This window comes from Solea senegalensis, linkage group LG14 (genome assembly GCF_019176455.1).
Source record: "Solea senegalensis isolate Sse05_10M linkage group LG14, IFAPA_SoseM_1, whole genome shotgun sequence".
NCBI classification, from domain to species: Eukaryota; Metazoa; Chordata; class Actinopteri; order Pleuronectiformes; family Soleidae; genus Solea; species Solea senegalensis.
This window is the reverse complement of record NC_058034.1, coordinates 5,527,434-5,550,986: the sequence shown is the minus strand read 5'-3', so window position 1 is coordinate 5,550,986 and position 23,553 is coordinate 5,527,434. Positions and strand designations below refer to the sequence as shown.

General features: G+C 40.5%; 1 protein-coding gene across 2 annotated transcripts in view; it reads right to left on the bottom strand.

The window, feature by feature from the left end:
- Positions 1–409: 409 nt before the first annotated feature.
- Positions 410–23,553, bottom strand: part of ssbp4 (single stranded DNA binding protein 4) — a 91,653-nt gene continuing 68,509 nt past the window's right edge. Inside the window, exons 6-17 of one of the 2 annotated variants that reach the window (XM_044043991.1) lie at positions 13,016–13,099; positions 9,856–9,982; positions 9,700–9,767; positions 8,043–8,107; positions 6,824–6,869; positions 6,693–6,728; positions 6,508–6,562; positions 5,028–5,098; positions 4,861–4,939; positions 4,461–4,489; positions 4,281–4,382; positions 410–3,056 (exon numbers count right to left, since the gene is read on the bottom strand). In XM_044043991.1, the coding sequence (XP_043899926.1) occupies positions 2,976–3,056; positions 4,281–4,382; positions 4,461–4,489; positions 4,861–4,939; positions 5,028–5,098; positions 6,508–6,562; positions 6,693–6,728; positions 6,824–6,869; positions 8,043–8,107; positions 9,700–9,767; positions 9,856–9,982; positions 13,016–13,099 (843 nt within the window). In that variant the 3' untranslated portion in view covers positions 410–2,975. Of the gene's footprint in view, positions 3,245–4,280; positions 4,383–4,460; positions 4,490–4,860; positions 4,940–5,027; positions 5,099–6,507; positions 6,563–6,692; positions 6,729–6,823; positions 6,870–8,042; positions 8,108–9,699; positions 9,768–9,855; positions 9,983–13,015; positions 13,100–23,553 lie in introns of both variants that reach the window. The other variant, XM_044043992.1, reaches the window with a different exon arrangement.

Below are 23,553 nucleotides of genomic sequence, written 5' to 3'. Positions count from 1 at the left end.
GTATATACGTTTTTCTCTGCGGTCTCTTAGTCTTTTCTATAGTGAAATTGACATACTATTTGCCTACTAATGTTGCAGTACATATAGATATAAACTTACTTCATTGAGCAAAATAAATCAATGTAAAACAATGTCTTGTCACTAGTCATTAGTCATATCGACAGTTGCTGATATATATCCAATAATAAATTTTAAAGCCAATATTTTGCCGATAATGTCTTGCATCCCTAGTAATAATAACAACAACAATAATAATATTTGAACATTAATTTTACCTATCCCTAATTGCTAAAGGTTTTTAACATTTCCAGAAATAACCTTTATTTAAGTGATGTCTTACACAACTTATCCTTGTGCACTGCATTAGATAATGTTGAAAGCTAAATGAGAACTCAGGAAAACAAAGAGAAAAAATCAAATGACATTTATTATTGATGCATTGTTTCTTTTTAGATAAGCAAATTATCTGGTTTTCTTTCAGTCTAAAGAAACTTTACAATATAAAGAAACATACAAAGAACATCTTTATTAACTACACAAGACACCTAAGTCCCTAAGACAAGATTCTGGACTATCCTACCATGAAAATACAAAGCAAACCTAAGAGACAGACTGCTTCATATTGAATACTGCCGTGTCATCAGAAAGGACCATGAACGGTACATGAGAATCATTTATATACCCTTCCCTTGAATCCCCCAACCCACCCGACTCAACATAACCACCCCACCAGCAAATCTTCCTAATGGTACAGTATTATACATCACAATAGAAGTACAGAGATGGTCAACAATCGATATACACAGAGGACTGAGAGAGGATCAGTGAGAGAGCTTCAATCTATACAAAGATGTCACAGGAGCAAATAGCAAATGACACAGTTTCCCCTCCCCCATAAGTATTACTTTTTCATTTCATCTTAATTTAATATGAAGTTCTCTTAAGTATTTTTTTTCCCTGTTTAAAAGTTCTTAAATTGATAAAAATCCTTCATATTAAAAACTGCAATATGAGGTCACATGTTTTTTGTGAGAAGATGCCCTTTAGAAAAACAAATCAGACACAGATTATTCACAGCCAATAGTCGCATTAAACGGAAGCATATGGAGAACAAGGGCAGAGTGAGGACGCCACAGCTCATTTGCTTCTCTCTGTGTCCTGTCCTCTCTCTGTCCTATCCTCCCCACCAAACAAGTCTCGAGCATACAGTCTGCATTTATTGTGTCACTGTGATCTATACATTTTCACAGAAATTTTGCAACGTGAGCCACATAGTCAGCACATCCTCTCTCTATGAAAAACATGGTCAATTTTATTTATAATTTACTTTCAGCTGTATTCATTGGTAGTGACTGACATATCAAAACATGTCAATGATATCAAAATGCATTATACAGTATTTACACACACAAAAAAAAGGAAATTAAAGAGAATAGGAGAGAGGTTTTGGGGTGTGTAGGATGGGATTAAAGGAACAAAGGGAGTTGTATGTCACTACGTTGACTTCCCAGGCCATTGACAGCTGAATCCTGGAGATGTTCCAGTCAGGGATTTGTGACATACATCACAATCACCCATAGAGGCTACAATGGTTGTTATTGTTGGTTTGAACATGACACATGTGCTGCAATGTGACGCCATTAAGAACAGTTTACCTCTATGAAACTGTGAGTTAATCAGGACAAGAGTACATAACATACAGACAAGAAATCAAATTAAATAGTGTAATATGCTGAGTAGATTTCATGGGCTTTGATTATTATTCTTTTCCTCTGTTAAATACATTTAAAAATGAAAACAATCCACAAAAACAGAAATCCATTCTGAAAGTATCTGTTCCTTGTCTTTACACTGATGTGGCTGCATGGTTTGTTAACCCCGAGGTACACCACAATGCTCCATCATCAGTGCTACTACAGCCGTTCAATACCCTGGATCCTTAATCCCACACATAAGGGACTTGCTGTGGGAGCTGGTCAATGGGAATTCCAAGAACACAGTTAGTTAACCTGACTGGCCTGGGTTGAGAGAGTGTATCATAAAGGATCAACTTCACAAGTGTATTGGATGTCCCACAGTCTTCTAAAGTTCAAAAAATATAGGAGACACAGAGGACAGACCAGGCTAGGAGGAGAACAGTGCCACATGAGGAGTCCACAACAAAGCTGAAACCAAACAACGTGATGAAGGGGAAGGAAACACATTTTCCAAATCTACAGACAATGTTGTAAATGATGATAAAAACAACAAAACAATCCCATTACAAGCTGCTGTAAGTATGTTGTACGAACAAGACCAAATCCAGAGAGGACACAAATCTGTCCAGAACCTGAAATGGTGCTACAAAAACACGTAGAGGGCAAAGACGCGAGCTACGAGGGGTGCGTGAAATGAGGCTGTAACACAAACAAACGACAGACAACCTAAAGTCATGTAAACAGAAAATCATTGTGCATTGTCTTGAGCGTGTGCTCATTCTGTCTCTGTTGACGCCGCTGCTGCGATAAAATGTGCCCTTTACAGAAAATCATAACTACAATAGTTGAATAATATCAATTATGAAAATGATAACATTATATCATCATCAGCAACATAAAACAAATACAAATATTTAATGAAAACCATACTTGCCCTAACATAACATCATCAGTTCATATGATTGTTTACATATATACGTATATATATATATATATATATGTATATATGTTAATATACATATACATATAGAATTCCTGCCACAGGAGCTTTAGAAAGAAGGTTGATGCCCTTCCCCCTCATCAGTCAACTTGCCCTCACCATGATGTGATGGAGCGCTTGATGCAGAAGGACATCTTGATTGGGCTGAGATGTCACCCACAGGGGCAGACTTTGAATTTGGGAGACAGGTTGAGCTGTCACTGTCCGAGGGCCCCTGTCAGGGCCTGGCAGGCGAGGAGGACCGGAGCGGAGCCTCTTCGTGTTGCTTGGAGGCCGTTTCATGCTCTTACACCCATTTTACAGGCGTTGGGATGAGGGGCCTTGAGGGGAGTCCTGCTTTCCATGGGTATCCTCAGGGGCTGTGCGGCACAGCACACCATCCGCAAGGAGGTGGGGGGGAGAATGTGGGATGGAGGATAGAGGGTAATGCAAGACGCACCGGGGTGGGTTGGGAGAGGGAGAATGGGATAAGGGGAGATGAAAAGAAATAAAATAAAAATATAAAATAAAAAAAAAATCACACACTCATCGTCATGTTGGGTGAATACTGTAAAGAGAGAAAAACAGAAGGAGGGGAGAAAAGATAAGCCATAACTATATAAAACTGCTCAGACTACCCAGTTCAAGATGAAAGCAATACAATGAAATAAACTAAATGCCATGTCCAGTTCACCAGCCTTCTCCATCTAACATTACACGAAACACCAACACTGTCTATGTCAGTACATCGGCAGCAAGCAGAGCAGAGAGTCCGGCCCAAGAAGAAAATGTTAGGGAATTTCAGGTGACAGTGAAAATACAGGAGCAGAATGTCAATCTCACATTAATCACTATATGACAATCTCTCCATGCATCAGAGAAAGCATATTATGTGGCTCTCTTCCATGCTTTTGTGCAGTGCATGCTGTGTTTCAGGAGGAGATACTGGTAGAGCTGGGAACACAGTGCTCAGTACAACAGGACTGATGAGGAAACTACAGTAGCTGCTTTCAGGATCACGTCAGCACAAAAGACATCATCCTAGACCAGTATGTAAAGCCAGTCTCCTAGACTAGTCTAAAGACCATTCCATAAAGAGAAAGACTTCTTTTATGCCGAAATTCTTTGGTTTTGAAAGAAGAATGTGTGCACATCTGTTGAAGGTGCCACCATTTCTTTTGATTATCTCCAGGTAACAAAGCTGTGAGAATCATTCCTTATTTCGCATCCGACTAGTGCTTATTTAATTTGGAAGTGTGGCTTTTTACATACTAATTGACCAGTGGCACCAAATGACATAAAAGAAATATGGCTTAAAATGTGTCGAGTCTTAAGGAAACCACAGCCTCTCTGCTCTGCTATACAGGTTTGAACCGAGAGGAGAAATGCAAACTACCATTTCTGATATTATTATACTATACTATACTATATATTACTATGCTATACTATACTATACTATAACCTGAATGTGCAGTTTGTTACCAGAACATGTGCATAAATAAATGACTTAACACTACAGTATATGTGAGTCTAAGCTTTGTCACAGATATGGTCTTTGTTTGAGTCTTATTTGTTCCCAGCTTAAAAAGTGCACCGAAACTCACACTTTCACTTTGGAATGGGTTTAAAAAGTTGCCTGCCATCTCGCCGTCATCTCGCGGGGTGCCGGGGGGATTGTTCATGCCCCCCATGTTGTTGGGAGAATTCTACAACATAAAAAAAGGCCAGTAAAAATACAGGAGTCATACAGACAGACAGACGGACAGACAGTGAGTGAGTCTTACCTTTGGCAACCCATCCATGTCACCAGAGCCTGTGATTATTAAGGAAAAGAGACAGCTGAATGATTATAAAGTAAGAGTTCATTGAAATCCAAAATCACTCTCACAGTTAACAGCCTGTAATTAAGCCATTTGTTTCAGATACAGATGAGCAGCAACTTCACTGGCTTCACTCATCACGTCTCACCCATTTAAAGGATTAATTGCCCGACTCACTGCCCCACTAATCTGGTTTTAGGTTTTGATCAATACTGAGTGGAACAAAAAACACTTCCTGTACCAGCCATAGGGGGGCAGAGTTTAACATCTATTCTTCATAGGTGTAACATTGAGTCGGGGAGCTCAAATGAAGTACTTGCTGTAAACACCTTGTTCACAGTGAACATGATGTTAAGCTGCTCACCTAGAGACCCGTTCATATGATGCTGCTCCATCGCTCCCATTCCACCCATTGGCCCGTCAGGACCTGGTCCCATTGGAAACTAGAGGAATATAACAGAAATAAAATGATATCATGAACACCGAAGCCATTCATTGGAAATCAAACATGTGCACGGCAATTTGACCTACATTCGGTCTATTTCCACCAGGGCCAATGGGGTTCATCATTGTGTAGATGTTTTCACTTGAGTTTGTTGAATCTATGAAGAAGAAGAAGAAGATGAAGAAGATAGTTGGCTGTTTAAAAGGAGCAGTCAGGCAAGTTCTTCCTCCGAGTCTGACAGAAATATGCTGCCTGTTCTTGATTGGTGAAGAACTGTAATTAATGAGTAAAAATGGCCACAGTGACACTGAGGCGACTGGAGTGACACTGTCTGTCACTGAATTTGACCTTGTTGCAGTTTAATTTTGGCCTTTTGTTTATTTTTCATTCAGCCACAAGCCAGAAAATATAATAATTGTGCTGTATGTTGTGCACCTGTCACAAACAATTCTTTCTGGAGTTTAGAACAAAAGGGACCCCAGTGCTCATACATAGATTAGACCACATGATTAAATGGCAACTTAGCAACAGCCAGTGCACTTTATTGTGTCTGCCCTGAAAATGTCCAGGAGGATGAGTTGTCCTTGATCTGAAGAACGTGGGCAGAAAGATGTGAGGGAAAGAAAAAAGAAAAAAGAAAGGACAACAACTTGAAAGACAGGAAGGTGTCGAGATCATGCCTGTGAGACTCACTGAATATATCTTGTTATGTCGTGACTGGATTGGGGGGCAATACTGATAAGTGGAAAGTGTGTATATACTTGTATTTGTTACCTCTATAGGACCTTTTCTGTCCTCATGGGGACTAATGAAGCAAAACCTTGTTTGTGAGGAACTGGTTCAGGTTAGGGTTAGGCATTAACTGGTTGTGATTAAGGTTCGGGATACCCTGTTGTTTAGGCTGTCCAAATGAATAGAAATCAGTGAAGAGTCTTTATAAGGATAGCTGTGCTAACGTGTGTGTGTGTGTGTGTGTGTGTGCAGGCTTGGCAACTGCAGTGGAAATATGTTTTCCCTCCTCTCCCAGTGTACGTGTGAGCAGGAGCATTCAGTGCAAAAAGGTTGCCCTGGCAACGACTCACAATAGAGGTACATATATCAATAATAAATAGTGGGCACAAAAAAGAACCTCGCCACAGGCCCACAGAAGGAGGACGTCGACAGGATATCTGCCCACAGTGTTTTGTTTTGACTGCTAATCCTCCACAGAGATACAAGACTGATGGGTCAAAGCTGAGCTGGATCACACACTGACATGTCTTTGCTTCCCTTTTGCACAACTGTCATGAGAAAGCACAGCTCAGAATGTTTTGCACAACGTCTCTTAAGTGGCAAACAATGGCCAAAAAATCAAAATCCAAATTTTATGTCATACTTTGACTTTAAAATTGTGCAATGTTCTACCACTTTCAATGTTTCATTCTTACAAAAGGACTATTTCTGCCGTGTGTCTCCCAGAGAGAGACACACGTCTCTGACAGAGAAACAGGTTTGATGTTTCTGAGACTTCAGTGAACACTGGATAGAAGAAGAGATCAGAAGGGAAACATGAAGTGTATAACTCACCTCCGGGGCTAGGCATGATGGGAGTTCCTGGCGGGCCGCCTCCCCCTGGAGGACCCTGAGGGGGTGAAGAAGTGAGAGAAACGAGTGTTGAGTGCATCTGGACATTAGCGAGCCTGTTAGATATCGCTGCACTGACAGGTATTTATGAGCCACAGTCCAACACGAGTCCATGACGGGACACTTACCACATAGTTGCCTGGAGATGAAGACGAATACGCTATCTATGGACGGAGGAGACACAAGATATGAAGCACAACATGAGACGTGGTCATTGGAAACACATTCAGTCATACAGGTGTGAGGGAACGTGACTCACTGAATTTGAGTTAGGGTTTGGCCATGGACCTCTTCCACCAGGACCCCTGCAAACACAAACACAGAGAACAATGAGGAACAAGGCACTTACTGTACATGCGTCATCTCCTCAAATATGGCAAAGCTCTCAAAATGTTTGTCTGGACTTTTTTGCTTATTTTAACCATAAAAGGGCCAGGAAATGATCAGTGAGTAAGTGCTTTTGCCCATTTTTTCCAGAATAACTTTCAATATCGCAGTTATTTACAATTTACTGCATGTTAAAATGGTGTATTACCAATTTATAATGAAGAGCATCAGATTTTGCACGTTAAATTACAAAATTTTCTATTTCCCTTTTAAGTCTTTGTCTCAATTTCCAAGAACTGTAAACATTTGTGCAGGTGTTTTTCCAACTCTCTCCTCTCCGGTGACAAAGACGCTGATTTGCCGGCTTCCTGCAACAGCATGAGTGAAATTACCGTAACATCCACATGTTGGCTCTGACGTACAACTTCTCAGTTTTCAGAAAGCGATAGCACAAACCGCTGTGTACTTAATGTCATGCAAAGTGCGCTTGTGCCAACGTGTCGTCTGCGATACGCCTGGTGTTAAAGGGCTAAGTGCGACACAGCACCCAATTTGTGGGAGATTCACAGAAAAGTCCCACGAATTCTGTTGTATAGTTTAAGAGTCCAGAGATTTAAACGATGATGAGAACAAAACATTTATTTCCTGTCCCAATTGCTCCTGACTTAATGTCTTTTATGAATTGGATGAATGAGAAACTACACAGAAATGTGCTGTGATGTATTTTAAATTGACAATCAGCCAAACTTTAAAGAAACTGGTTACTAGTGTTTCTGTTGTAGCTCATCAGTGAATGTCTGTGGCCAGTTTTGAACAAGTTCATTATCGGAATGTGATTTCTTAACATCTGTGTTTAATATCACTATATTGGTATTTTATTAAAATAAAGGTAACAATTTGATCCAAAAATGATTTCATATATGTATATATATATATATATATATATATATGTATATGTATGTATATGTATATATATACATACATATACACATATATGTATATATATACGTGTCTATATATGTATATATAGACATGTATATATGTATATATTATACCCACACTAAGATTTATCATATTAAACTAATCCGATTATTTGCATAAATGAGTCCTATCAGTGGAAGTAATACTTGTAAGTTTTTCAGTCTGCTTACATGTTCATGCCAGGCATCCCTGGACCCATGGAGTTTGGAGGAGGCCTCATTCCTCCGCCGTAGTTCTGCACAAAGAGATAAACACACACACACACACACACAGAGTGAACATGGCGTCTCACACCTGCTCCGTTTAAAAGGCTTGAATCTTAATGAAGGACGATCATGTCTCCCACTAACTAGTGTTTAATTATGTGCTTGTATGAGCTGTGTGTGGGCTGGCTGGAGTGGACTGTGTGTGTAAAAGTGGACAGCTGTGTGTGTGTGTGTGTGTGTGTGTCTATGACTTGTGTGTTTCTGTGTGTCCATGCTCTAATCTGTATGTTTTCATGGCTGCCCAGCAGGCAGGTCTGGCTGCCACGACATGCCTGTACTTGGACGTGTGTGTGTGTGTGTGTGTGACTAAGTCACAGAGACAGATAGCAGGGGGGCAGGCCAGAGAGCAGCTCCACTCGGAGGAAGAGTTTTGTTCAGCAGACGATTACACTTGTCGAGCAGATGCCACACCAGCTGCCGGTGCACTAACTGCCAAAGTCACCGTGCCAGTGTGGCACCGAGAGTGGCTGAGGGGCACAGAGAGCGCGTGTGTGTCTTTGTACGAGGTGAGGCTAGAGCGGGAGGTGGCTGGGTGCAGAATAAAGCAGCTGGTGATGGTAACGGTTCTTCAAAGGGGACGTGTTCTTTTAATCTATTACACTGAATCACATCGACAAAATATAAATTATTTCATAACAGGAAACAAACAGTGTACACCTTTTTGGTCAGGGTTAGGGACGGGATGAAATAGCAAGACTTTCATTGTAAAATACTTTCATCATCATATGCTGGCGCTAAAGATCAATATTTGAATTTGACACTACTACAACACTACGTCAGGATTCTTCTCGTATGAATGCAAATGAACTTCATTCAAATATGTTGACAGCAGGATAATTGGTTTAATTTAGACAGTTATCTTCATGAATTGATACTTTTGCCAGTAGGGGTCCCTCAACCAAAACAATGACAAAAGACCGCATTTGATGACGTCATGCAGCAGTGTGGGATCATGGGAAATCGTCTTCATGTTCGCTGCGTTTGCGGGGAAAGGTTTGGCAAGAATATGCAGCAAATGGTGATGAGAATGAAATGTAAAAACTGGCTAAGAGGTCTTATTGTTTTTAGATTTAGGTTGTTTTTGTCTCTATTCTTGACCTTGACTATTGTGCTAATCTCCACAGATCAAGAATGCAGAGTTTTATGATTTTATTCAGATTATGTAGACTATAAGGAACATTATAAGGTCTGACTGGAGTTTTGTACTCTTTAACATGTAATCAGGAATAGGAATGACATTTAGTCAGGAGTTATTGTGACAGTGGTCTCTTATTTATTCATATTTAGCCTCTGTCATTAAATGATCAAAGTTTTAAAAGGCAAACTTTAGACTTTAGTCTATCAGCAGAGGACAGGGATAATGTGCACGCAGTTAGTTTTATGGTGGCTCTAAATGACGGGTTTGTTCATAAACTGACAGTCCAAGCACCAAATCTGTGTGTGGGAGCTGCAGAGCGGGAATGAAACGGGCTTCTAAGACTGAAGGACAACATCCATTGTCGTGACTTATTATTCATGCAGCCATTTGTGTTATATTCTGTATGATGTCACTGGTTCGTACCTGTGGACCCATGCCTCCCATGCCTCTGGGAGGATTCATTCTCATTGGACCTCCCATGTTAGGATGTCCTGTGGTGAGACACAGAGAGGACTCAGTAGGAAAATAAGCAGAATGTGTAGCTTTTCTGATACAACACATAAAGTATTTGGACATTACCTTGAGCCCTGGTGGGGTCCAGGCTGTTTGGCAGGAGGGGCTGTGACCCGGGGATGCTCCCAGGAGGCTGATTTGGCATTCGAAGGGCGGGCCTTGGGCCACCTGGATACCGTGGGGACATGAATGGCTGCAGGAAAGAAAGGCACAGAATGATCATGATTTACATTTATATACAGATTTGTTTTTCAGTGAAATACTTCTTATAATTCTCGACAAAACACCACATAAAACGCCGCCAGCATATTTTTTTGTTGTGTCCATGTTTGAATCACCTGAAATGACAAACTCTTGTAGCCAGTCATTCCCAGAAACTGGGTCAGACCCACAGATGGGTTGTGGGTGATCTACTTAGGGCAGCTGAATAAATTAGCAATCTGCTTTGTATTAAGATTTATTACATTGTAACAAATTTGGCTGATTTCTTAAAACATACAGTATATCTCTTGAAATAGTCTGGATGAGTAATTCAAACATAATAACAGGTGTAAGAGAATGTGGAAACAGCCAAAGATGACAGAAGCAATATTTTAGCACAAATCTGTTCTTTTTCACATTTTATTTTGTGAATTGGGTCACAATAGTTTGTCATGTTTAAAAAGTGGGTCCCCATAATAAAGGTTTGTGAACCATAGCTCTAAGCATATTATGCACTATAATATATACGTTATCACGATACATGATATAGCTATCTCTATATCATGCTGTATATCTCTATATCATAGCTATTTCTATTCTATTCTATTCTATATACTAAAATAGCATATAGCATAAAAAAGAACTTACATTTCCCTAAGCTTTTAAACCTATATACTTTATCATCATTATATACTATACTTATTAAAAAAACTAACATAAAACAGAAGGTAAACTCAATTCCATCAATAACAGAGATAATAATGTTAGAATTTTGATTAATTTGATATTTATTAATCAAGATGCAGTACCTTTAACAAACACCTTAAAGAAAAACATAAATAAAAGTGTTCCTCTAGATATTGTATATCCCTCTTTCTTCCAGGTAGAGTTGTTTCCACATCTAACCTGAGCACTTTTGTGATGTTGTATTGTATCATGGTCGACAGGGGGAGCTATTGTGTTGGAGAATAATGTGCTGTGTTGTAGTTTTGACACATTTCCTCAGAAGGAGGGCCCTGTTGTTAAGTTTGGGAAAGTAAGACCTCAGGTGATAAAATCCATTAGGATAAAGGTAAAGGAGGATGTGTGGATAAAGGAGAAGGAGAGAGAGGATACATGCTGCATGGAGAGAGACAGAGAGAGAGAGAGACAGAGAGAGAGGTGGGCAGGAGATGACATAAAGGTTTGTGTTCTGTGTGGACCACCAGACAGCAGTAGCACATCAAAAATACAGCCTGGACTGACACATGTGTCAGCAGGGAGGAGACGACACACACACACACACAGAGAACCAGTGCACAGTGAGTGAAAAAGGTAAAGCTACCTCGACAGATGTTTTTCAGATTTACCTTTGAGAGTCCACTGCTGCAACTACAAATACCTGCATCTGTCCACGAGCCAGATTTCAGTGTCTGGCGAGAGGAATTAATCCCAAACTCAATGCAAATATTTAAGTATCAAGGGGGGGAAACACGCTGATGTTGTGTGTTTTAGTCGTACAGCGTGAACAGCACCGCAGTGCTTGGATTGTCGTCTTCTCTCAGTGATAAACATGACAAATAATATAACAAAGGCCTGTTTTTTCCAATGGTAATTAATGTATTTATATATATATATATATATATATATATATATATATATATATATATATATATATATATATATATATATATATATATATATATATAAATTGTATTTAAGGTACGGTTCGGAGTCATTATAGTGTGAGCCTATGGAGAGACCAAAGGTGACACGTGTGTGTACATTTTCAAGTTATATAATCCCAGTTAGCCCTCAAGGGGGAGAAGGGGAGGAGACTGACTCACGACTATTTTCTTTTGTGCCTCTCTCTCTCCTCCTCTCTCCTCTCCTCTCCTCTCCTCTCCTCTCCACGTAACGGCGGGTTTATGCACAAAAAGGCAGTGCCGTGTCAGGCGGTGCTGCAATATTAATGGTGTATTGATGGACTATGGGATGGTGAGTGCTGGGCTCAGGGAGAGAGGAGGCCCTCCAAATGCACCTCCGCTCCTTACAGCTGGGCCAACACAGCTAAATTATTCATCTGACCTACCATCACGGATGATGCTGCCTGTCCTGTCCGTAAGCACAACAAGGACCTGTGTGCTGTTTGTACGCTACTGTTATGTATGTTAGCGAGTGAGATTTTCTTTATTTTATTGGACTTATATTGTATATTTTATTTCATTTACATGTGGTATGATACGATCTGTTGCCACTGGCCTAACAAAGCCACACACGTCGGGCCTACAGGTCAGCGCAGAGAGAAACACTATTACCTAAGTGAAAGGCAGAGGTGAAAAGTAATGAATTACATTTACTCACGTTACTGTCATTGAGTAGGTTTTTTGTGTACTTAAGGTCATTTTTAAAATTTGCAATTTTACTTTTACTTAAGTACTTGAGTAGAACATTTCAGTACTCTTTCCACCTCTGGTGAGAGGTGGGCGAGAAGTTCTACCAACTATACAACACCATTGTGTAGTTGCCCATGTTATTACATTTTGGTACACCCCATCCATATTGTGTAAGTTGTTAACGTTCTAAAAAAAACCTTTGTTTTCAAAGTGATATCACAATTTGTCATTTCTTTTAAAATTGGATGAAACAGAAAATGTGTTGTGTGTTCCTCCTGGAATAAGTTATATATAGTTGTATAATAAAGTGCTGAAATAAAATCTATGAACGATTTCATATTACAAAATGAAAATACTTTACAATCTGCTGAACTCCAGTAAAAATAAAGACCCATACTTATACTCTATATCACGACAGTTTAAATGGATTTAAGAACAAATGGCTTATATTACACATTTCTTTTTGCACTCTGTTTGGTTATTCTGTTTATTTATTTGAATTGTTGGTGTAGTTATGCTTTGTCAATAAAGCATATTGACAGTGCCAAAAACAAAAACAAAAAAAAAGCAAGTCACTGACTGATTGACTGAGGTTTGAAGAAGGACCTACAATGCAGTGGATGAATCATGAGGCAGTGTTTCCATCTCACCTGTCCGTGAGGTCCCATCATGGGATTACTGGGGTTGTGTGGGGGAGGCTGCGTGTGAGGGGACGGCTGAGATCCTGGTGGACCCTGGAGAAGAAAAGACAGAAAGTTCTCAACAAAAGTGCTTCGATACTGGTGAACAGAGCCACTTACATTTTGTAAAGACAAATGTAAAAGCACAGGAGTTATTCATTACAAGTATGAAATTTGAGGGAATTTCCTAATTTTCCCAAAGAAATGAGAAGGTGCTAATTCCAGGTGCCTGCTGCTGCTAAACACCACAACCAACCAAATGAATGACGGACATTTGAACATGTTCCAGAGTTTATAAACCTGCATTCATACACTTTTCTGACATCTGACTAATGAGACAACAACGTTGAAATGGTTGAGCATAGTGTTGCCAAAACGATCAACAACAAACTGTTCGCCGCTTCTTTTCCACGTGAAACTTTTTTCTGTCAGTGTGATTATGTTCCGTATGTGTAAAATGATAAATGCTCTGTATGTAATGACACCTGATTCTACATGGACATGTGGCTGCCTGGAGTTGCAGCCAATGAAACAGAGGCGCAGCACTAATAATATATGAGTTCACATAAGAAATCATTTTTCTACATACTTTTATAGCTACAATGGTTCTTCACTGTGAATGCATATGTTCTATCTGTTCAAGGAGAGAATATATATGTTAATTATGCTGTTAATTGTATCTTTAAATGCTTCCGATAATTATCATTCATTTTCCCATATAACGTATTTATTATTAGTTTCTAATTATCTCTTGCAGCCCATCCACAGTGGGAATCACTGCTCCAGATCACTGATAGCTGTCAAAATAAAGAATGACGTGACATTTTAACACAACTATTACCATTGACAACAACTTTAGGCCACTTTGCTACACAATAGAAAACTTTCAAGAGTTTCTCTCTACACTTTAATTGTCACTTGGAGTAAATGCAGCACGTCAAGTCTAAGTTACAGCACAACTATGTATTTTTGTTCTTCAACAAAAAAAATGCACGGAACATTTGCAGACGGCCACATTGATTTTCATGTGCAGGAAATGTTGATTTTCCACAGAGGGTCAGATCAATTCAGGAGGTGGACTTACGTCGATGCTCACTTACAATGTTTTTTGCCAAAGAATAATTCAGGTTATTTTCAAAGTGTCTGTAGGTATTATTCAAACAGTGGTATTATTTCTTTATATTTTTATAAGGAGGATGATCCAATTTTCCAGACGCGCCGCAGTTTAGAACACGGATGCTCACCTTCCCTCCTCAGAAGAGAGCCAAATATTTGAACCCAATCAAATATCATTATGGAAAAACAGAGAAATGAGTCCCAGGTTGAAATCATTAAATGCCCTTAGATTCAATCACTGGTATGTGAGTTTTATGGGAGTGAGTGACTTTTCCTGAGTCAGTCAAACACTGTGTGGAGTATATTAAAGTCAATACTATCAGAGGACTGTGTGAACTCTGACCTCTTGCAGTAATCTCATCTGATTCCAGCAGAGATCTGCCTGAACATCAGTATGGAGCAAGAGGACCACCCACTGCCAGATCAGGCCTATAGAGAGTCTGCCCGAGCCTCAGCCAAGCACTCAGCTATCATGTAACAGTACAGGTGTGTGTGTGTTCAGTGAATGTGCTGCATTTACAGGTGTGTGTCTAAGATTTCACTGAAAGGATGACGGATTAGGAGATTATACATGCACACTATACCCTGATGCACACCATAAACATGTAACAAAAGAAAATGACTAACAATTAGTCCAACATTGATCCTGATTCTATCACTTAACCTGAAACTAAACGATTCAGGAAACTAACTATTTCCAGGTCCTAAACCCCTGCAGACTAATAATTACCTACTTGGTTGTCAACTTGGTTCCATTAACATTAACCATAACCATTTTTTTTAAGCATCACAGAAGGAAACAAATGTATATAATCCAACCCAAGTCTAACTCTCCAACAGCTCTTTTAAAAGAAGAAATAAAGAACACGTCTTATCGTTTTAGCTCCTTTCAAAGTTTCATTAATGACAAAACACAAATATCCAAAATAATTAACAAAAGTATGTAGTCAAGAGTTGTCTCATGCAATACTGCAAAATATCTTACAGTGACCTCTGTTTCTGCTGCATTTTCAGCTTTAGCTCTAATGCAACATGAAAAAAAACATAAACCTAATACCTTTTTAAAAGTTACTGATAATTTTGTTGTTGATTGTGTCCGAGTTGCCAAGCAACTATAAATGGACTTTAATGTGGACTGAAAAAAAATCATAGTAAGTTGTAAAATAAGTTATTTTTCACATTTTTAAAACATGATTTAATCAAAATCCATTTTCACCTTTAGTCTTTTGCATGTCACTCTGCAGTTTGTGTCTTTCCTCATGTGCATTTTCTAAGGTTTAGCTTGTGTTCTGATACTAATACTGATCAATGTGAAGTAAACCACGCTGATTTACATGTGCTGGAGGGGTGATTAGGTTGCCCTTGGATACATCCAAGCTAGATGAGTCTCCCTGTATCCAGGTATATATATGTTAAGTTATTACATATTACACATATGTAATATGCTAAGAGGAATAGCTGGTAGTCACTGCCATGAGGAAAGTGAAATAATATGCATCCCAAAAAAATGTGGGTTTGAGCCAATACTGGCATTAAAAAACAAAACAAGTAAACAGACCTTCTTGTCAACATAAATCTACACGACTTTTACAATTTATCTTGAATAGAAATGATCAATCTATTCATTACTAGTGTGTAATTCATGTGATTTTCATTCATCGTCTACTTCATCGCCAAATTAAAGTGTCCAATTAACTCAGCATGTTTTTGGACTGTGGGAGGAAACCATGAGAACCTGGAGAAAACACACACACACACACACACACACACACACACAGGGAGAACATGCAAACTCCATGCAGAAAGGCCCAGAAAGGTCTTTTAATGCAGGTAACACTGCTATTAATTAAAGACAAATTCATAATGTTAAAAATATATCTGGTACACAGCTTGTTTAGCATAAATTCCAAATATATAGGTATTGGCTTTATACATTTTAATATAATAATACTGTATTGTAGCATTTGTATGTAATTAAAGCTCATTTCAAATGATTCAGGTTGAGAGAGGCAGATATTTCTTGTGTTTACAGGTGCTATGCTACATTTATAATATATAGATACTGTATCTGTCATATGACAGGTTGAATCAATGTGCCAAAGATGCCTTTTTTTTATCAAAATGACTTTAAATAATTGATTGACTTAACGCAGATGAACTTTTCTGACTTTATATTTTAACACACAAACAACACGTCTTACGAGCGCGTGCATCATTTGTCATAGAGGAGGCAGCTGCACACATATATGCCTTTGTTGCCTCTCAAAAAATGCCAACATCTCTCTCCCCCAACACCCCCATCCCCTTTCTGTCTCTCCTTCATTTTCCCACCCTGCCTACTGTGCTGCCTTCCCTGTGTAAGTTCTCTGCTGGCATGGCTGGGATGGTGGAGCGCTGACAGACACTGAGCACCAGGAACCTGTGGGCGCTGCTACAGTGGGAAAATAAACATGCCTGACTGACAGCTTGAAACAAGTGCGTTCCCACAGGCTCTGATACAGTGCTGCTGCAACTGCCAGGTCCACTGTATAAAAGCACACAATTTGGCAGGAGAGGTGAGCGTGTATGTTCATGTTACACATATAATACATCAGACTCATAACCCTTTACTAAAACAACACGGGTGTTGAGCACTGTCTCAAAACAGGTGATTCATAAGCGGTATCCTTTTAGAGCAGTTTATGCCTCTGCTGCATTGATGTAATGACAGACCGTTGAACGTCTTCAGTAAAGCAGTAGAATTAACTTGTGACACTCAAGACTGGTCTCCAAGAAAGTTGTTGCTATTTTAGTTTTTCTGCAGTTAAGTTTTACATTTGTACATCCTGTACAAGGAAATAAAATGCACTTCATTTAAAAGTTTTTAACAAATTGTTTCATATGTGTGTCAACATTTGTAAAGTGATGTAGTTCCCAAGGTTAAGTTAAGGTTTGCTTTGTTGTGAATTATGTATATAATCTACATAAATAAATATAATCTATATAAATATGTGATAAATCATTTAATAAATAAGATATCTTTAAGGCACATAGCAAATGAATGTGACAATGACAGTTTAAAAGTAGCAGATCTGTGTGCCAATAACAGATACTAATAACAATAACAATAATAATAATGTTAATAATAACAATAATAATAACAATAATAACAATATTGTAATAATAATAATGATAATAGTAATAATAATAATAACAATATAACAATAATAATAATAATAATAATAATAATAATAATAATAATAATAATAATAATAATAATAATAATAATAATAATAATGATGATGATGTGTACATGTTTTAATGCTGACACAAACCTGGAGCCTTTTGTTCCTAAACCTATAACCACATTCATAACCAGGAAATCATCATCCTCATTTCTGCCAATCACTATCATCTTCACATGCACATCACCACACGTGTAATTTTGACTGTGAGGTGTGAGCTAACATGTGTCTGTGGTTTGCAGAAACATTCACATCCAACATGTGATCCTATAGTGACCGGGTTGGCTGCCTAACATGCAGCTGGTCAATAATCTATTCAACTGTCTGTAAACGTTTGTTTAGTCGCGCACACAAAGTTGTGTGAACGTGTTGGCACAGTTGATGTTTGACATTTGCAGCAGAGCCACTGTGGTTGTTCTGCCCCTCTCTGGGTGTATGTTTTGGGTGGTTAACACCAGCTGTACTGGCTCGCTCCGACTCTCAGCAGGTTCACACTGAGGCTAATGCAGCACCAGCTCTGTCTGACCTCAGAGGTTATTGTTGTTGCCAAGCCAGTCAGTGTGTGTGTGTGTGTGTGTGTGTGTGTGTGGGGATGTGTGTCTCTAACAAGACATCCCTGCAGGGTCTGGCTGCACTGACCCTGCTGCAGTCTGATTCTCCTCTACACACACACACACACACACAGCCCAGTAAGTTGTCAGTAAGAAGGACACTGCACTGACGAAAGTTTTCTGTCGCCTTTGACAAGACCCGCCTACAAACACTAGAACACACGCTGCACCACGCTGTCAGTTGTGGTCCGTCTGTTCCAATATCAAATTAAACCTTTTCCCTTTTGTGACAAAATGGTTCACACTGTATCTTGACACCCAACACTTCACCATCACAATGCCCCGTGTGGCTGTTTACAAAGACAACGCATGGGAAGTGTGGAAATCCCTTAAGTGATGGACGCGTACCTTGACACCCGTCTACGTGCCTTTGCTTTGACTTTACGTGTCCGTGCGACGGATTATAATCATGTTCTAAGGAAAGGAAATCATCTCTATTGTCGTTATACAACCGAAACTGCACAATGAAATTTCGAGGTCAGGTGGAGTTGTTTTGCTCAGAGCCGCAGCGACTGAGCGCTCCAACCTGGAACCAACCTGACTGAATGACTAAATGACACGACTAAACCCAGCCTTTACGTCCTATAACTCTAAAACCAGTAAATAGTGGGGACCAGCTTTGTGTCCCCAGACGACAGTTGAGTCCTCATAAATAATGAGAACACATTTTTTTCCGCACACACACAAACATGTTTATACATCTTAGTGAGGACACAACATTATATAGCATTCCTGAGCGCCTTACCCTGGTGGTTACCCTAACCATAACCATCACAGTTTTGGGTCTCTACCGTGAAAAGGCAAATTTAAAGTTATGGAGCTTTGAGATAGGTCTGCACGTTTTTTGGACCTCACAAAGATGTAAATACAAGCACACACACACACAGACACTCTTGTTCTTTTCTATAATGTGCCATAATGGAGCACAGCTCCTCGGTCCGGGCCTCTCTGGGCCTTCCTGCTATTACATCTGAATGGGCCAGCATATGGCCTTTATGACTGTGCTGTTCTCTCTACGGGTCCCTGCAGAGACACAGAGAGACAGAACATTTCAACTGTCACAGAGGTACGTGCACAGGGCGAGTTTGAAAAGTAGCCTGGTTGGAGAGTGTGTGCACGGGCAAGTGCAGTGTTGTTTGGGTATTTGTGTCGGAGGCGCGAAGGAAGGAGGGGAACACGGGGAGCGTTAAATGAAGCAATTAATAAAATCATTTTCTACCCGGCTAAGGAGATAACAGCTTGGCACAGTACCACAAAGCCATCAACCCAACCCCTCGCCTCTCCACCACTCAGTTCAGCTTAAGGAAGACCCACACTGTTGCCCCTGATGGGCCACTAAAAACAAGAAGGAAGCAAGGAGAGAAGGAAGGAAGGAAGGAAGGAGAGAAGGAAGAAAGAAAGAAAGAAAGAGGGGGGAGGTTGAGTATCGGTCATCTGACCTCACTTATTTACAGCTGCAAACACTAGAGGGCAGTGTGTAACTACCACGAAACTACAGGACACACACACACACACACACACACACACAAACAGAGAGCAAGAACACAAAGCAGCCTGCATCACTGAACACAACAAACAAAGCCAGCAGGCACAGCACCACACACACACACACACACACACGCACACTCATTGTCATTCCTTGCTCACATTCCACAGAGAGCGGCAGTGGCAGTGGCAGCAGTGCGTCTCCTGCTCTCTCTGCTCGCTCACTGTATGTAGAATGGCCACACGTTAACTCAGGCGATGGGAACACGCTATGCGGGGTGTTTTCTCCCTGAGGAACCGCCATGACTTCCTAACAGCCATTTAGACATATATGATGACACGCACATAAATACGAGTGAACACGTTTACGGCTCAGAGGGAACGTTCACCTGAAGTTTCCACAGTTCACGGGGAGTTCTCACGTCTGCCTCTGAAGCAGATAAAAGACGCTGTATCTGAAATGTGCTGCTGATAGGACTGAAGCGTGCACAGCAGGAGACAAAGGCTACAGTCAAAACACTGTTTAACTGTGCTGTTATCAGCGTGTAATACGAGCAACAGGGAGACAATGGACAGGTGAGACATTTGCAGGGGACGGCCTCTCAATTTTAAGTTGTCATGCAAAGAGATTATCTGTTTATTGTCACCGTCCTCTCGAGGACAAGCAGGGACGAAACCAATCAAACGTCCCTCCCTTCAGAAGTTTGTGTCCTCGACTCACACGGTCAGTTTCAGATACGGTAGAAAAAGATGTTTTCACAGAGGTTTTTATAAAAAGGTGTCTTTCATAAAAACTGGGCAGAACAGTCAAACAGTTGCGTGTCACTTCTGTAACACTTGTGTCCAAAAGTCACGTGACAACCTTGTGATTATCTTTCCGTCACCCAGGATCTAAACCTGGGCTCCACAGAAGCACCAGCTCTGACCACAGTCAAACACTGAGAGATGACATTCGACACCAGACGCCTCGGCATGTTTTACACCCAGCCTTTCACTTTCTAAAACACTTCACCTTCTTAATCTGCACGGACCTAAGATCAGTCTGAACTTTGATAAATAAATTACCGGGAGCAGATGTCTCCGTAATTCTCTGTGTGCCTGCCACGTGTCAGCTCTGAACAGCCTCTTAAATTTGTCTTTGATACCTCGGTTGCTTGTTCTTAAATGTGTAATCAAACCTAATCCTCTTGTTGTGCATTTTGGTGTTTGTCTCTGAAGAGCCTCAATTACCTGCAGTAAAACACACTGCCCTTGACATTTATTTTGTATTTATTTATTTATTTATTTATTTTGGCAGGGGGAGCGATTCCGGTTTAGTTGAGCGACGTAGCCCCATCTTAACTGGTTTACAGACAATGGTGCACTTGACACGTGCAGATGAGTGAGTAAAGTCGTCACAGAGGGTTCTTAAGGGCATTATTTGACAGATGGACCATATAAAACTCTGAGGAGCATTTCATGTTTAAGTATATTTTCTCCCAGGTTTCTCTCCTTCTCTCACAATACTGTCCCGTTATCTACTGTTTATGCAGAATGTAAATAACACTTCACAGGCACAGTATGGGAGGTTCTGTTGTCGGCTGTCATTTTTTTGTGTGTGATTTTGCGTCTCTGAAAGTCGGGGGAAAATATTTTTGGACGACTTTTCTGTCAAATCAGTGCCTCCCTCTTCTCCTCAACCCTCCGCTGCCATTTACTCTCTCATTTACTCCCTGCTCCAACACCCTCCCACACATTTGCCCTCCCCAGAGGGCCATGATGCAGCAGTGATGAACTTTCTCTATTTTCTTATTATTTCCATACCTAATTCTTGTCTCTGTCTTTATCTTTCTCCTCATTCGCCCGAGGAGTCTGATGCCAGGCTCGTCCTGTGAGCGTGGAAGCAGACAATGCCCTCCTACCTCCACCTTTATTTCCCTCCTCTGTTCCTCCTTTGCCTCCTCATTTCTCTCTCCCAGGACTGTAGCCAGCGACAGTGCTGGGGTCACCTATGTTAATTACAGCACTACTGCAACTGACAAACATTTCACACGCAAACCATGCCAACAGTCAACGAGTGAGCATGTGTCACAGAAGCAGTGTGCGTGTGTGAGAAAAGAATAGTTTCAAAGACAAGGGAAATGGGGAAATGGAGAGAGTGAGGAAATGTTACTGAGAAGAATGCCTCGCACACAATAAGAGAAAGGAAAAGGTGGTGAAAGCTGACCTACAGATGAGAAATAATGGAAGAATGAAGAGAATTCTGCTTTATTAGATACAATCCATTCACAAGTGTACCTCCACAACATTGTTTATGTTCATAAACGTGGAACCTTCACCCTGTCAAAGTCACTGTCCTGTATAACTGGAGATGATATTATCAGTAAAGTCACAACAGTATGTTACTGAAGGGTTAAAAAAAAAAAAATGATTCCAAACCCATTTCACCTGACTGTAGAAATGAACAACAATGAACTCAGAGGTCTGTATTTTCACTGTGTATTGCAAACATTACTTCACACTGGAGTGGATGTCAGCTGTAGTACAGGAGTGTGTGTGGACCACTATTGGCTGCCAGCCATTTTCAGAGCAGTGATCGAATTGACGTCGATGGCAGTCAACGAGTTAAGGCAACGCTATGTAACATTGTAACTTCAAAATAACTGCGTCATTCATTATCATAGTACCTGGTATCAGGTCGTTTTTTTAGTAGAATAGAATAGAATAGAATAGAAATACTTTATTCATCCCCAAGGGGAAATTGTTTTAACATAGCAGCAATACAAACAAATATTATAAACATAAAACAAACATAAAATGTAAAATGTACCTGCTCTGGCGAGGTGAGCTGAGCCGACACTAAAATGTGACGTTGACAGACTGCCGGCCACTGATTGGTCAGAGATTGGTCGTCACTGGAAGAGTCATGAGCGCGACGTCCCACACTGGAATCTAACTGAACAATCAGCTAAAAAGTCTTAAAAATCCTCACAACATGCGCTAATCTCCAAGTTTGTGTCACGTATACAAACGACGTCACGGCAGTTCGGTGCAGCCGTGCTATGATGACTCCACCCACTAAGGAGTGATGGAAAACAACGTGCCTGATACCTAAAGTGAGTAGAGCTATCTAGTGCAAAAGGATGTAGAAGTCATCATGACGTGTTTGCGTTACACAGTGTTGCTTTAAAGGTCGTACGAGAGATGCGACTGAATATATTGAGGTCGGTGCATATTACATTGCACTCACACGTTGATTTAATGCTTGATGGTGGACATGTCTGTTGTGATGAGGTGATGTGTGGCTGGGGGCTTTTCTTTGGCAGGTGTGATGTGGTTTTTAGGTGCACTGTTTAAAAACATGATGTCAGCAACAGAAGGAACGGCCTTGTTGTTTGTATTCTGTTACCATTTAAGCTTTAAATACCTACATGTAATTATTCCAGCTGGTACCTGTGCTGGAATATTTGTATCACATGATGTGATTGGCATGTGCTCGTGCTGCCACTTGGAAATTTGTCAACTCCAGCTGAAAGAGGAACAACAGGCCCACGACGCAGTTCAGTGACGCGTGACGCCTCCCCGTTCAAAGTGAATGAGCAGTGTTTAAATTGAAGCCTCCGCCGTGAGTGGATGTGAGTGCCTGTAATTGTCCTGGATCTGCAGCTCAGGCTGGCAGATGTAAACATCTTCACCTCGACCTTCGTGAATGCTAATTTCCTGTGCTGCGATGTCTTATGCAGAGCAAAACACGACTGTCACTCCCGTTAAAGCAGAAACACTCCGGCTACATCTTTATTCGCATCGGCCTCGCACGGCGCACTGCAACACTCACTCACAGCATGATGCCAACAAGCCTGCCCGCTCGTACGGGGTTGCGGGAGCGGACGCAGGCCTGAAATAAGTTTGAACAACTCCAGCCAAAGTTTGCCGGACATTACAGGACCACAATCTATGGGTAAAAGGCAACACATCCAGCTTTCATTGGACTTCACAACACCTTGCTGAGAACAGGATGAAATTCTGGAAAGTGTGGCTAACAAAGCATTTATTTTGGTCTCAGATGCTGGTGTTGGTGCAATGTCTATAGTGA